Source organism: Pelobates fuscus, chromosome 4 (genome assembly GCF_036172605.1).
Source record: "Pelobates fuscus isolate aPelFus1 chromosome 4, aPelFus1.pri, whole genome shotgun sequence".
Classification (NCBI taxonomy): domain Eukaryota; kingdom Metazoa; phylum Chordata; class Amphibia; order Anura; family Pelobatidae; genus Pelobates; species Pelobates fuscus.
Window position 1 is genome coordinate 342,909,520 of NC_086320.1, and position 15,376 is coordinate 342,924,895.

The window sequence follows — 15,376 nt, forward strand, 5'->3', positions numbered from 1 at the left end:
TAAATATAGTCTCCTCCTTTACTCTGTTGATTCCCTTTATGTATTTAAATGTTTCTATCATATCCCCCCTGTCTCGTCTTTCCTCCAAGCTATACATGTTAAGATCCTTTAGCCTTTCCTGGTAAGTTTTCTGTGGGAGAAATGGAATTGCAAAGTGTATGTTATAGACACCTAGCACTAATGTTGGTTTAAGCTGATTGTCCCAATATGAGCTACAAAATCAACACAGTCGATGCTTCTTGGGAATATTTAATTACATTGAATGTTGAAAAACACTTGTTAATAAATATACATGCAAATATACAAACATTTACAAACAAGTAATTACAAAGGAAAGTCTCCTTATGGCTTTAATGAAGTTTCCATATCACCGTGAAACAAACGGTTGACTTGGAATGCTTTAACTCTTCTGAAATGATCTCGAACATCCATCAACATACAATGTCTCCCTCGATTTTCTTGCTTGAGCGAAATGCGTGGCAAACCAGTGCCTTGGAATGTATAGGAATGCCAAATAAAAGGCATTCTTGGAATCTCGTAGCATACTCATGTGTGGCCAAGCTGTATAGTGACCAGGGAATAGTAGACTCCTTTCTGCTGTATGAGCTGTTGATGTGTCCCTTGTTCTACAATCTGTCCATTCTGGATCACTGCAATTGTATCCGCATTCTGGACAGTGGACAACCGATGAGCAATCACAATGCAAGTGCGACCTTCTCTTGCTTTATCCAGGGCTTCTTGTACAATCTGTTGGATTTTAAATATATATTTTTAAAATCAAATAGAGCTAAAACACAATCCATACCTTATGCTTTTTGTTTAATTGGAACATTGTCTTGGGGTTTTTCACGGCTTTCAAACGGATAATTCTTAGAATCCAACAAAACTAGCTTGACACGTGTAGACATAATAAAGTTATATTCTATACTATCAAAACTATGTGTTCCCCACTAGCAATGGCAAAATTACCAGTCTGTAATTCGCAGTTTACCAAGTATACTTTTAAACAGAAAATAATGTATGCACACAATATTTCATTTGTATGAATGTTAAGAATCTATAATGTTTAAATATAATAATCTAACGCCTTAATGTTCTTGATTATGGTTTTTATGTATTCTTCATTTTAATAATATTAATTTACAGTTTCTAATTAATACCATGATATAAAAAAGCAAATAGAATATTGGACCTTTTCACTCTCTGTATCCAGGGCTGATGTAGCTTCATCCAGTAGAAGTATTTTGGGTTTTCGTACAAGAGCTCGAGCTATGGCTATCCTCTGCTTCTGTCCTCCTGAGAGCTGGGTCCCTTTATCCCCAACACGTGTGTTATATTTCTAGCAGAGATGACGATGAGATGATGGTTAGATATACGGAGTGCAGATTGCATGACTTTGTTGTTTTACCCATGGGTTCAGATAATTAATTTATAATAAACTCTCAGCATATTTGCAATTCTGTGCAATTGGTATACAAGATGTAAATGTGGCAAAAACAAATTTGGATGAAGAAAAAAATATGTAATGTGTTCAATCTTCACTCAAGTAAAAAAAAAATGTTTCTACGTGAAAACATGTTAAGCTATGAACTTACATCGCTCAGTGAGTCAATAAAGTTATGGATATTGGCTTCTCTTGCTGCGGTTTCAATCTCCTCTTGTGTCACCATCCTGCTGTTGTCACCATATGCAATATTGTCGGCAATGCTGCAGTCAAACAACATGGGTTCCTGGGAAACTATCCCCATCTGTGCTCTGAGCCACTGGATGTTCAGGCTTTTCACACCGTTGCCATCCAAGCACTAGGAACAATGACATTTGAATTACTCTCAAGCACGCAATATGAATCTATAGGACTCGTAGTTTCATATGCCACATTGATAGAAGTCAGAATGCGAGCTAGTGCCCAGATTTCTCCTGCCACATCTGGGTAACCACATCTTCTTATGTGCCAATTCCTCCATTTAGGATTCTATTGGGATTCTAGAATGCTACATGTCTCTTCTTGGTAAGAGTAAGTAAAACGTACACTTCTACTGCTGGCTGTTCCCTGGCCTTTTCTTGGTATTGCTATTCATCTAATTAAATATTTTTTGATTGGTATTTCACTAAAGTGTGAATTTTAAACAGCTGAATTGGGAAAAAAATAATCTCAGGCAGCTATGTTTAGTATTATGCAATTTTGGGGCGAATGTTTGAAACAAACAATGAATTTCCAACAATTCACACATTAGCAAATAAAACTGAAACGTTTCAGTTACCAGAGATAGACACACCTCCCATGGACAGATACAATCATCTGCCTCCTGCCACTTCCTGTGTTTTATACATTGATACAGTGAAGCAGGGTTGAGCTGAACTCAGTTGGAAGCCTTCTGTTATCAGAATAAATTTTATTTAATTTTAATGGTGAAAACATTCGATTTGTAGCAGAGATCTCTCTTAGTTCTTTCTTGTTCGTTCGTTTTATTTAATTATTGAAAATACCCTTTACTGCTGTGAACCATAGGAACTTAGTAAGTCATAATGCTTTGGCTTGATTTGCAAACTCCTATTGAGCTAAAGGTTAAAAACCTTCTCAGTGGACACTTCATTGCTAATCCTCGTCATGGCATCTAAGCATTTAAAGCACATAAACCATACTCTTACCACATCTCCATCATTTGGGTCGTAGAACCTCTCCAGAAGTTGGACGGTTGTGCTTTTGCCACATCCACTGCTGCCCACCAGTGCCAACGTTTCTCCTTTCTTCACTGTCAAATCCAGTCCCTGAAGAACTTGGACATCAGGCCTTGTCGGGTAATTAAACTGCACACCTTTAAATGTCACGTTTCCATCGCAATGTGGCTGCAATAAATTCGGACCACCTCAGAAGTTTGGACATTATATTCTTTTATATATACTTATATTTTTTATTGTTTTTATAGTGTTATTCACACAAGTACTTTTACTAATAAATATATTGTTATTACTCATTATATGTCCACCTAAGCTTCTGATTTAGTCTATACTCTGCAGTTCCCGCTCCAACAAAAGAAGGGTATGTGTCCCCTTATAGACACATTTGCTGAAACACTTAGAGCCAAGTCTGAGGCTCTATGAAAGGTGAGCAGTTATATTTTATCTATCTGCACACACTGGTACCTGAAACATACTGCACCAGATCTCGGTTTTTTATTATACCCCACAGAAAGAAAGTTTAGAAAATCAGCATCTGAAGGGTTCGTGTCTCCTTAAGGACACGTCTGCTCGAGAGATCTGAGCCTGTCTTATTTAGGCTCAGACCCATGTGAGTGAACCACTGTTTGGTTTTTTCACTCAAATTTCACTTAATAGTCTGCACTATTGTACCTTTCTCCCCCCTTAGGCTATACTGAAAAACCCCAGGGGGGGTAAGTTTATTTATTTTATAGCGCTCCACCTTACACTGGGTTTTATCGTGTATAAATACTCAGTAATTTCTCCATATTGTATCTGTGAGTGCCAAACTGTGAGAGGACGGCACTTTAGGTGGTAGCAGCTTTATACTACTGTACACTTTTTAAGCGCCACTACACACGAATTCCACAAAAAATCTTTCAATAAATGAACATTTATTTTAGAAGATCAGTGCATTGATTTGGAACATTCCATTTCATATAAAGTGAATATCAATACAATTCATTCATATCAGCAATCAGCCCACCGACAGATTATCCAAATATGGTTTCCGGTTTTCTACTTATTTGTTTTCCACATCTATGACTCCAGCTTGTTCTCGTGTAAACAAAAGTAGTATTGTAACACCATACTATGTGTTCGTCGTTTGGTGTTTTCAACAAAGTGTACAGGGAAGCTCTGATCTGATTTCAATACACAGAAAACTGCTCAGTGACGCTATCTAGGACCAAGAACAGTACTCAGGCCATATCCATAAAAAATAAATAATCATGTTGCTTTCCATGGATACATTGTACAAGTGAGTGCAGTTGTCAATATGACTTTATATGTGTATATGGAACCTGCTTTCATTACTATGTAAAAACTTTTGTATTGCAGTGGCTCCTAGTCCAGTTCTCAAGGACCACCAACAGTCCAGTATTCCATATTTCTTTTCCTACAGATATACTGGTACTAACAAACCTGCCCTTTTCTGGGTTATGTGCATCACCAATAACACATAGTCACAGGCATGCGCCATTTACCCCACCAATTCCAGTCTCCGTGTCCTACCTCCCAATATTGTAAGGTAAGGTGTACTTACTGGCTTTTCCCCTTCATTGCTGTAGCTGTCAATCAGTGGAACTCGTTCCAATAAACTGAATATATGGGATGCGGACACCATTGCCTTAGCATAGTCTGGGGCAAATGAACTGGTCTGGCCCAAAGCCATTGCACCAAACACAATGGCTGAAAAAACCCTAGGAAAGCAATACAAGGTAAAGTGGGTAATGGAAACAGCAATATGTGATAAACATATTGAAATAGCCATAAATAAGAAAGAATTTGAGTCCGATTATTTGATCATAAACAGGAAGTTTGTGAAGCATGTGTGACCGTACATAACACCAAAATCAAAGAATTTGTGTTCTTAGGGACAAAGCATGGGTTATGCACTAACATGGGACATAGCATGGGTTATGCACTAACATGGGACATAGCATGGGTTATGCACTAACATGGGACATAGCATGGGTTATGCACTAACATGGGACATAGCATGGGTTATGCACTAACATGGGACATAGCATGGGTTATGCACTAACATGGGACATAGCATGGGTTATGCACTAACATGGGACATAGCATGGGTTATGCACTAACATGGGACATAGCATGGGTTATGCACTAACATGGGACATAGCATGGGTTATGCACTAACATGGGACATAGCATGGGTTATGCACTAACATGGGACATAGCATGGGTTATGCACTAACATGGGAACTTTGGAGAATTGACAATGGAATGACAAATTGTAGGCCAAAATAGCTCAGCTGGAAAAGCTGGATTGATTAATTTCTCCAGGTCAGATATTCTCCATGGTCTAAATTGTGCAGTTTCCCTGTTTTATATCCACAATTCTCGGTTTACTGAGCAAACCATATGGCAGAGGAAATTATATGATATATATATATATATATATATATATATAATTAGTATGAAGGTAAGAATGGGATACATGGTTGATAACTAGGTCATCTATATCAGCATTTGGTGCAATGAAGCCCAACTGGCAGGAAAACCTAGAGTAGACTACTAACACCCAACTATTAGCATACATAAAGGTATGAGCTTCCAATGTACATGGAGCCTAGAGGACAGCGTCTATTTTAGGACTTTATACTGGAGAATAATAAAAGTCTACCGTTAATCAAACTGGCCACAAATGTATACTTTGTATTTTATTCATATGGTTACTTTTTGCATTGGCTGCTGCAGTGGCATAACTTTGCTCCCCCGGGTCAGCATTAGGTAAATATAACTCACCGTCCTCCAGGGCCACCATGTCCCAAGCGGCGATGTCACCATCCAGTGGTTCCGTCACCATTTGTGGTCTTTGCATAATTTTCAGTGACCTCAAAAAGTGATGGAACCACTTTAATTAGGCCCTCTGGTATTGAGTTATTACCAAGAATAATAAAGGGTATATTTTTTTTTTATATTTTGAAAAACAGAGTGCATAGTTAGCATACAAAATTAGGACAAAACACTGGATGCACGGAGAACATATACTGACTATTCTTAGGAATGGCATAAATACTTACAGAAAAACATCTTCAAAGTTCATCAGACCTTTTGCCACCAGGTACGCCCCAAACCGGAAACAGCCAGCATAAGCAAAATACATAATGGCTTGAGAGAGGCCAAATGACAAGCCATATATATGTGCTTTTTTAACAGAATTCCTAAAATAATGAACAATAAAATTACTATTATATTGTGCTTCTGTTTTACCCTAAATAACTTGTTTACCCTAATTAATTTGCTCTTTTGTTTAAATCAAAGGTTCTAAAATATTGGAGATAAATACATATAAAATGTCAATATATTGATGACATAAAGGGCAAAAGGGGTATAAACAAGGTGGACAGTGAAAACGCATTAAACATTTTTAAAACAATTCATAGTAAAGTGTGAGAGGTGCTACTGTATATGATTAATTATAATTTAACAAATAAAATACATTTAAATACATTGTTTTTTTTTTCTTTTACCTGTAGGGCCCTTCCAAATTCTTCTCATACATGGACTCAAATTTCCTTTCTCGCGTCAATGAGACAACGGTGCGGATGTTCTCTATAGCATCATTGGCAACCTTACAAAAGAAGTACATTGTAACATGCATAGGAAAATAGCAGGAAAAAACAGGTTTTATGTATCTATGAATAAAGTTTTTTTTTGCCAATGTAGTTAAAATATTCTGCCTTATTTCAAATTCAATAATTCCTTGAAAGATTCCTTGAAAGTATCACCAATTTTGCATTATCTATTTTGCTTATTGAATATTACACATATCCCATACTTTATGATATTAAATAAATTATTAGTATTCTCCCCCTGGAAAAAAAATTCGGCTTACTTTTCCAGCTACTTCCAATTCTGCTTTGTCTTTCTTGGCGTGGCCAGCAAGCATTTTCATTGAAATCAGAGAAGAAATGGCAAGTATTGGCACAATTCCCAAAAGAAGAAGAGTTAGTTGCCATCCGTATATAAGTGATATAATAATGGCTGTGCCCATATTTGCTATGTTCTGACACAGTATGGAAAGTCTTGCTCCAGTTGCCTGTAGAGAATAAAGTTTTTAAGTTTAAGTATTTACCATAATACAATGTAAGGAAGAGGTGTAGCATAAAATCTAGAATTATTTCAACATCCGACAGGAATCTTCAAAATCTATTGTGACTTGCTCTTTGTTAAACACAATTAAATGTGCATTAAAAAATCTTTTTAAGCTCGTTAAAACCAACTACTATAACGTGCAAAAACCTCTATCCAACTTGCCAACTTGCAGGACTTAATGAATCTCTATCTAATGTCTTGGTGCCAGATACCACAGGACACGTTCAGAGGTACCTTGACGCAACATAACTGTTTTGGCAGAACAAGAGGGACCTACATGATATTAGGCAGTTGGTTTTAATGTTGTGGCTAATTAGTGTATGACACTCCCTATGAATTCAAAGTGAGAAGCAGGATTGGCTGTGCTATTTACTAAAAAAAAACCTGCAGATTCTAGCATTCAGTGATGAGTCAGTCATGAGGTTCAAGAGCAGAAAAAAAATATATATTTTTTTACAAGTATTGAAAATGCTTTATCATGTTTTATCTTTCAAACTGTTCAATTTAAAATGTGTATTGCAGAATTTGCCGTTCTAGAGTTCTTACTAGCCCACACGTCTTTAGAACTCTTTATAAAAAGAAAATCCAAGCCTGGGATTCTAACTATCATTGATGAATAGGCAACTTCACACACATATTACATGATGCAACTTTGGCTGCCCATCTCACCCCCTGCACTTGCGAAGCATCAGTAGCCAGCCTTGTTGTTAAAGCCCCAGTGCTGTTCTTGGAGTTGTCAAACCAGCTCATTTCCTACAAAGTCAAATATTGCAGGGTAAGGGTTATTTGTTTCTTATACATCAGACCCACAGAAATGTTAATCTTATTCTCAATATAGCGTATCACATACACATTATATAAGTGGTTGTATAATATATTATTTACTGTACAGAGATAACACAAGTGGTTATATAGTAATGTCATTTTTTTTACAAAATAGAAGTGGAGACATGGCAATTCTGATATTTTCTCTATACCTTCTCATCAGATCTGCCCTTGCTCCCCCATATCTGTTCTTGCCCCCATTCTTCACCACATAATGAAAAGCTAAATACAAACAAAGTTAATCTTTTTTTTAATAATACCCTTCACTTAAGAGTCTTAAAAATACATTTAATATCGCTCCTTTTAAAGGACCAATGGATCTGTTGTTCTCTTCCTGCTATGTAAAATATTGCCGTTTTGTAGATACGGGACTTAACATAACTTTAGTAGCTGCTCTCCTGCTTCTAGAACTGAGTTATGTGACGTTTGATGTTGAATGTCCACTGATGCTTATCGTAGGGAAGCATTGGATTCAATGCTTCTCTATAACAAGCATTTGATAGTGCATGCATGAACCTCTCGTCCCCAATGCTTCTCTATGACAAGCATTGGATTGGAGGAGCATAGTGCATGCATGAACCTCTCGTCCCCAATGCTTCTCTATGACAAGCATTGGATTGGAGGAGCATAGTGCATGCATGAACCTCTCGTCCCCAATGCTTCTCTATGAGAGCATTAAATTGGACAAGAAGACGAAGAGGAGATGCCTGTAGCTATTCAACAAGGGAGGTGGAAAGTCAGATGCATGGAATGAGTCTCAATGCTGTGTAAAAGATGAGTAAAACTGTTTCTTTTTTAATTTCATTTAGTTGGGGCCCTGACTCCAAATTGTGAGTAGAACACCACAGCCTTTTTGTATTCCTAGCACTATAGATTTCCCTTAATATTCCTACATACACAACCAGTAAAAAGAGCAATAAATAATATAGAAGGATCAATATAACAAAATAATTGGTAATAGGCTATAGCAATAAACCAATCCGTGTGCTGTCTTAAATGCCAAAATATCCATAGATATATATACAACAAGATCCACTTCTTAGTATCCAAAATAATAAATAAGAACAAATCTAATATTGCAATATAGCAATCTATCAGTGATGGAACGCCAACTAAACAATATAAGCATAGCAACTCACTTGAATATTGCCTCAAAGAGCTAGACACATGTATCAAAATACCCTCAGCATTTCGGCACAAATCATGTTGTTCCGTGAGAAAGGCACTAGGATTTGTGCCGAAACGTTGGGGATAGCCACTATCCCTGGTAGATTGCAATATTGCAATATTATTTCTATTATTATATATTTTTTTGTTTTGTGTAATTTTGTGCAATAAAGTCTTTTAGATCTTAGATAGAGGGGTCACAGAGAACAACAATATAATTAGTGAAACTTGGATACATTCCCCATAATAAGTGTTTCACAAATTATGTTTGGTTGTAAAGCACATAACCACAATCCTTACCTGTCTCAGCATTGCTTTGAAAGCCATGAGTCTGAGCCGCATAGTTAGAATCTCTCCTGCTTTACCAAAGGTGAATCCCTGTGAAAACAACTAATTTTAATCAGATATTCCCACTCTTTACCTACTATGTATCGCTCTAAGGAAGTATGCGTGCTTTGTGGATGTCTCTTGTTCAGATATTATACAGCTGTGCTATGTCTGCCCATAATAATATTACTAATTATAATAATACCATTATCTGTATACTCTGGGTACAAAGCACATAGTTGGTTATCACACACAAAGGAATGTCGATATGGACTATGAACAGGTACCTGCTGGTTCTACAGACAATGTACTTTGAGGAACCTTATATTGAGGGCACCAGAGACAGCTGACAAAGGTCCAATCACCCCGAAGGAACCACAGCGAACTCTCTTTTTACACAGACTGCATGAGCAAAATAAAACTCTAAATAGATGCCTTGGTCTTTATAGCAGATTTGAGAGTCTCAAGTAGAGTTTTCAGCCAGTGACTGCCCATGGATTGTTTTAAAAAGCCAACCATTTCATATACTTAATGCGAGTTAGGCCAGGACTCTGGCTCCAGACTACTAATGTGAGGTTAACTGGGATTTGAGTTGCAACAGTTGTGCCAGAACTTCCCTAAGATGATTTGGGGCAACTGGTGTATCTGAGCTGATATGAAAGCCTGCAATCACTAATTACAACACGTTCTCCAACCAATTCAGTAAATGAGGAATAAAAATAGCATTGTATTGTATAATTACTTAGAGGTATTGTCAACACATGTTATTATGAAGTTATTTTTGCTTTCTAACACACAGCAAATTACTTATTCTTGCCCTGTATAAATGTTCTGTATTTACATTCAACTGAAAAAAACAAAAAAAACACCACCGCCAGGGTAAGCAACTAGAGGCATTCTAGCTGTTGATTTACTACAATCCCCATGATGCTTTGCCAACAATAGACTATTATTGGATCCTAGACTAAAATAGTTGGAGAACATTTGGAAATTCACTATATATTTATATATATATATATAATAAATTGCATGCATTATTCCATAAGTACCTTTAAAAGACACTGACCTGAAGGAAATATGTAACGAATGAAACTCCACCCAACGCTAGGAAAAATAGTGAAAACATGGTGCTTTTTGAATTTATATCAGCCGCGTCTCCGGCAAACACCTGTGTAAGACAAACGTAGGAAGGATTCCAATCTTTTCTGAACGGATGTGCATGAGTACAGTGTGGAGCAGAGCTGCAATGCATTTAATTTGTTTCCTTCGTAAATATTTTCTTCATTCACAAGTATATGTTACTAAGGGGGAAGTATTCATATAGGTCAACTCTCACAAATATGTAAGAGGTAGTTTAAATTTTTTTTTTAAAAATGCACAATTTGGTTTATTAGAAGTACCGCTACAATTAATGTTACTGAACATACTAAATTATCAAATTTGTAGCGGTCAATTGCTGGAGATCTCTATTATCAAAACATTGCTCTAACTGATAATGCAGTGTTTAATATTTTTAGACATGCTACAACAACAAGCTGCATTTAATTGTTAACTCGTTACAAATATAACACATACCCCAATGATTTTCGAAAATATGATAGAGAATGCTGGTCGAGTGCCCCCGTTAATGATGGCGCAGATAACGCCAACCACAAAGTACAACCATTCTGGTTTGTTCAAGCTTAGAACCTTAAAAAATGAGACTGATGGAATTTCTTCAACCTACAAAGACAAAAAGAGAACAGAGCATGGGTTTAACCACATAACACTGAATGTTGACAAGTTATAGCTGACAGATCAACTGCAGTGTTGATATCTGTTGATCAATAATTATAGAATGAAATTGAGACCGAGGAGATGTGACGCAAACTGTAACACAAACGACACATATATGTGGTACTAAAAGAAAAAACAATAATTGATGAAATGCCCAAAAAGTGATACATTCGTCAGAAAGCACGAAAGATCAGAAGCCTACAATAAGATGGAAAAGTCCTGTAAAACCCAAGAGGTGACTTGTTAGGATTATTGAGGTCTGGGATAGACTGTGTGTTATGTAATTACAAAATGGCTCTGGAACTCAATCACCAAGGAATTACAAGAAACCTAATCATTCTTGATATCAGATACAATTTAGTTCATACAAACACATTGTAAGAGTGGTTTTTAGCCCCCCCACCCCAAACCTGAAAGGGATTTATTGAATATGAACATAGATTCTTAGATACTTGGAGTTCCTGCTGCTTCCAAGATCTAGTCACTATAAAATGAGTTGTACTTTCAAAATAAAATAGAAATTAAAAAAAATGCAACCCAGTAGATATTTCCACTTTGGCTTATTTTGTCCAAATTAGTGTGTATATTGCCAGGTGGTAGTCAGATCACAGTCCACTCTATAGTGAAAAGACTTGCTGGTCATCCTATGTTTCGTGCAAAAGATGTCACTTGAAGAGGTGACCAGAGATAAATCCCTCACCCCATTTTTGTTATTGCCTTCTTTTTTCTTGTCCTGTTTCTCTGGCATTTTCCTAGAACTTTGTCGACTTGATTTCCTCCTTATTAGTTGGGAGCCTGTAAGATCCATCTCTGCTGATGTCCGTTCATATGGCTCATCTTCTAGATCATCATCATTATGTGCTTCCACTGTCTTAATGGTACAATAATTATAGAGTTAAAAAAAAGGACTAAAGTTAATATCTGAACAACGCATTTCACATCCTAACTAAATACAAAGACATTTCTTACAATTACAACATCAACTATATATATAGACACGGAATAAAGATACAGCAATTATCAATCACTCTCTGCATGCACAGTAAATTCATTTTCAGACAATAAGGCAAATGGAGAATAAAAAACATTTCACTAAAATCACCCGTGCTCTGATCTTCTTGTGCCAATCAAACAGTCAGATCAGGGGCAGAGCTAGCACAAGTCAAACACAGCCCTGGCCAATCAGCATCTCCTCATGGAGATGCATTGCATCAATGCATCTCTATGAGGAAAGTTCAGTGTCTGCATGCTGATGGTGGAGATACTGAACGGCAGTACTGCACAGTGTGCAGCACTGCCCCAGGAAGCATCTCTAGCAGCCATCTGATGAGTGGCCAGTGGAGTTATCCCTAGGCTGTAATGTAATCACTGCATGTTTACTGCAAAAAGCGTAATGATTATACTCACCAGAACAAATACATTAAGCTGTAGCTGTTCTGGTGACTATAGTGTCAAATGTGTTAGTGTTAAATGTACACATTACAAAATCTCACACACACTGAGGGTATAATATATATTATATATTTTATTTTATACATAGTTATAATACATTTCCTTTGTGTGCATCCAAACACTAACAGGTTACATATGTGTATTGTAAGGATGAAATATATGGCACATTAATAATAAAACAGCCTCTTCTGATTGTTACAGGAAGTATTTTACCAGTGGGCTTAAGTACAAAATGAAGGGAAAGGCTTCAAAGAGCTGTCATTTTACTGAAAATGGCAGTTCCTTGTTTTTCCACCTTAATAAAAACTATTGAAGTGGTTTCTGGGGTACATAGTGCTGTGAATGTGAGTGAAAAACAATTACTTCTTCAGGGCAAAATCTCCACCCCATAAATCCTCATGGATACCAGGGCAATTACAGAAAAATAGCACACAAGCACAAACATTCTCAGGCTTAGAACACTGCATGGGTTAATCTAATTTCCATGCCATGCCAGGAAACAAAAAACACAACCCAAAGCTAACTTTAAAAAAAGCTAACTTTTAATTGTGCAAACACCTCCAATTTGTTTTAAATTCTAATTTTAGAAGGCCAGATGTTCTCAATTCATGTTGCCAAGGTATCCCAAATGACTTCTACTGAGACAACAAAGACTAGTGATTGAGTTCAGCTATATAATTTCTTTTACCTGCATAGTAACAAGCTTGTAATATACCCCTTGTTTTTCCATTAATACATTGTGATTTCCTTTTTCGATTATGACTCCGCTGTCAAAAGCAGCAATAGTGTCAGCATTTCGAATTGTGGACAAACGGTGAGCAATTACAATGGTCGTACGACCCTCCCGAGCCTGTAATAAAAATTACAAAAGAAAACAATGTGTTAAGCCTCTAGAAAGGAGACAGGAGATTATTGTGCATCAGGTGACCAGCGGACAGAATAATCATGTAGGGTTTTTGGTAACTCAAAACAACACTTCAGATTTAATTTCAGAACTAGAAACTGTGGTTCTACATTATAATCAACCAAATTATCTTGTTTACTGGTCCTTTGTCATGGATTAGTGAATTGAACCTAAGTACGCAGTATATAAACTCAGTATATAGGCATGTTACCGGTCCTTAGACGTGGCTGGACTTCCCGTAAAACATAATGACAGAAAAGTGAAGGCAAGCCAGAATCAAGGGACAGATACCAGAAACCAGATAAACGAATAGTCAAAGCCAGGTCAGGGCTACCAGAACACAGAATGGCCAAGTGGAGAGTCAGGTCAGTAACAATAATTCAATACAGTATAAATGTGCTATTGGGTCAAGGAGAAACCACAACAGTGTACTGTGCACTTGGAAAACTGCTGTTTTACAGGCATGGGGCGTTATTGTGGTAACCAAGCCAAGTGAATATGACAAATACTGGTGTCTGTGATCTACCGCATTATAAACATTTTAGAAACAATTATCGGCATCGGAAATGCCAGAGGGATCAGCAGGGACTGTGAAGATGGTGGACCACCAAATCAGGATGTCACATGATCGGCAGACAGGCAAGGTAGGAGAGGGACTCTGTCCTTACCCCCATTATGGCGACATGCTACTATGACCATAGCCCCAGTTGAGGTACTTCTCACTATGTTTAAAGTTTTGGACAGAATTTAGGTTATTAAATGAGTGTGAAATACTTGTGTAAGTGAACAGAAGCTCAAGAGAGCTTTCTTTCATGTTTTCCTTTAGTTCGTAGTTCTTATTCATTTAATTTCAGCTGGAAGATGTGCTGCTTACAGCTGCTTTGCGCATGCATGAGAGTCTAATAATTGATTTCACGAAAGAAGAAAGGACCACAGGCACTCCAAATTGAAACCGTATGCAGATTTATTAGGAAAAAATGCAACGCCAAGCAACGTTTCGACCAACAAAGGTCTTTTTCAAGCCTGTGTTGGTCGAAACGTTGCTTGGCGTTGCATTTTTTCCTAATAAATCTGCATACGGTTTAAATTTGGAGTGCCTGTGGTCCTTTCTTCTTTCGTGTATAATTCTGGGATTGCTGGTCCTGATCCGGAGCACCCTTGGCCGCTGGGATTGAGTGCGGTTCCCACCATCTACTTTGCGTAATAATTGATTTCAAGCAAACATTAACAAACATGAATATGCATTCTCACAATTTTTTCCATGAAAAACAAATTGAAGACAAGGGATTAGCTGGTTGAAGAATCTTTAGCAGATGGTAAGAAAACCTGCCACACAAACATCATACTACATTAACTATTGTCATGATTAAATAATGGAATACCTTATCCAGAGCAGTTTGGACAACAGCTTCACTTTCAGTGTCCAGGGCGGACGTGGCCTCGTCTAGAAGGAGGATTTTGGGATTGCGGACAAGTGCTCTTGCAATAGCGATCCTCTGTTTCTGTCCACCACTCATCTGTGTTCCTCTCTCTCCCACCAGGGTTTCAAATTTCTGAAACACATTGATATTTGTATTCAAAGTGATTTCTTTTTTTTAACCATACATCATTTTGTTAAGAGAACCTGGTTCGGCTTTACATATTACCTTTAGGAGGACCAAAATCTTTTTTATGATTTGGGAGAATGGTACATATGCAGGTATGCCTGCATTCACACAATAGGATTACATTTAATATTAAGAATCAGAATTTTCTGGTTTCTGTTCCAATTGATAAAATTCACATGCCTATTCACATGCCTAGAATATTTTTTGTTTGTGGTTTGATTCCTTTATTTGATTTTAGCTTTGTAACAAACTGTGATAAAACAAATTAATGACTACTGGCATATAAGTCAATTGTTTGTCTTAATGCTTAGTATAACATTTTAACCATGAATGTGAAATGCATTGCTGATGCAATGTATCCCCTTTAAAGGGACACTAAAGTCACCAGAACAACTACAGCTTAATGTAGTTGTTCTGGTGAGTATAATCATTGCCTTCAGGCATTTTCATGTAAAAACTGCCTTTTCGGGGCGGGGCCTGACCGCCAAGATGGCCG

At 37.2% G+C, this 15,376-nt stretch overlaps 1 protein-coding gene across 1 annotated transcript in view; it reads right to left on the reverse strand.

Moving 5' to 3' along the window:
* Positions 1 to 529: 529 nt before the first annotated feature.
* The window catches only part of LOC134609086 (ATP-dependent translocase ABCB1-like), a 63,597-nt gene continuing 48,750 nt past the window's right edge, over positions 530 to 15,376 (reverse strand). The window contains exons 14-28 of the mRNA XM_063452479.1: positions 14,656 to 14,826; positions 13,058 to 13,219; positions 11,618 to 11,788; positions 10,717 to 10,863; positions 10,208 to 10,309; positions 9,115 to 9,192; positions 7,492 to 7,575; positions 6,563 to 6,766; positions 6,198 to 6,298; positions 5,748 to 5,888; positions 4,244 to 4,400; positions 2,650 to 2,847; positions 1,596 to 1,802; positions 1,193 to 1,339; positions 530 to 747 (exon numbers count right to left, since the gene is read on the reverse strand). Of these exons, the coding sequence (XP_063308549.1) occupies positions 547 to 747; positions 1,193 to 1,339; positions 1,596 to 1,802; positions 2,650 to 2,847; positions 4,244 to 4,400; positions 5,748 to 5,888; positions 6,198 to 6,298; positions 6,563 to 6,766; positions 7,492 to 7,575; positions 9,115 to 9,192; positions 10,208 to 10,309; positions 10,717 to 10,863; positions 11,618 to 11,788; positions 13,058 to 13,219; positions 14,656 to 14,826 (2,271 nt within the window). The 3' untranslated portion in view covers positions 530 to 546. The remainder of the gene's footprint in view (positions 748 to 1,192; positions 1,340 to 1,595; positions 1,803 to 2,649; positions 2,848 to 4,243; positions 4,401 to 5,747; positions 5,889 to 6,197; positions 6,299 to 6,562; positions 6,767 to 7,491; positions 7,576 to 9,114; positions 9,193 to 10,207; positions 10,310 to 10,716; positions 10,864 to 11,617; positions 11,789 to 13,057; positions 13,220 to 14,655; positions 14,827 to 15,376) is intronic.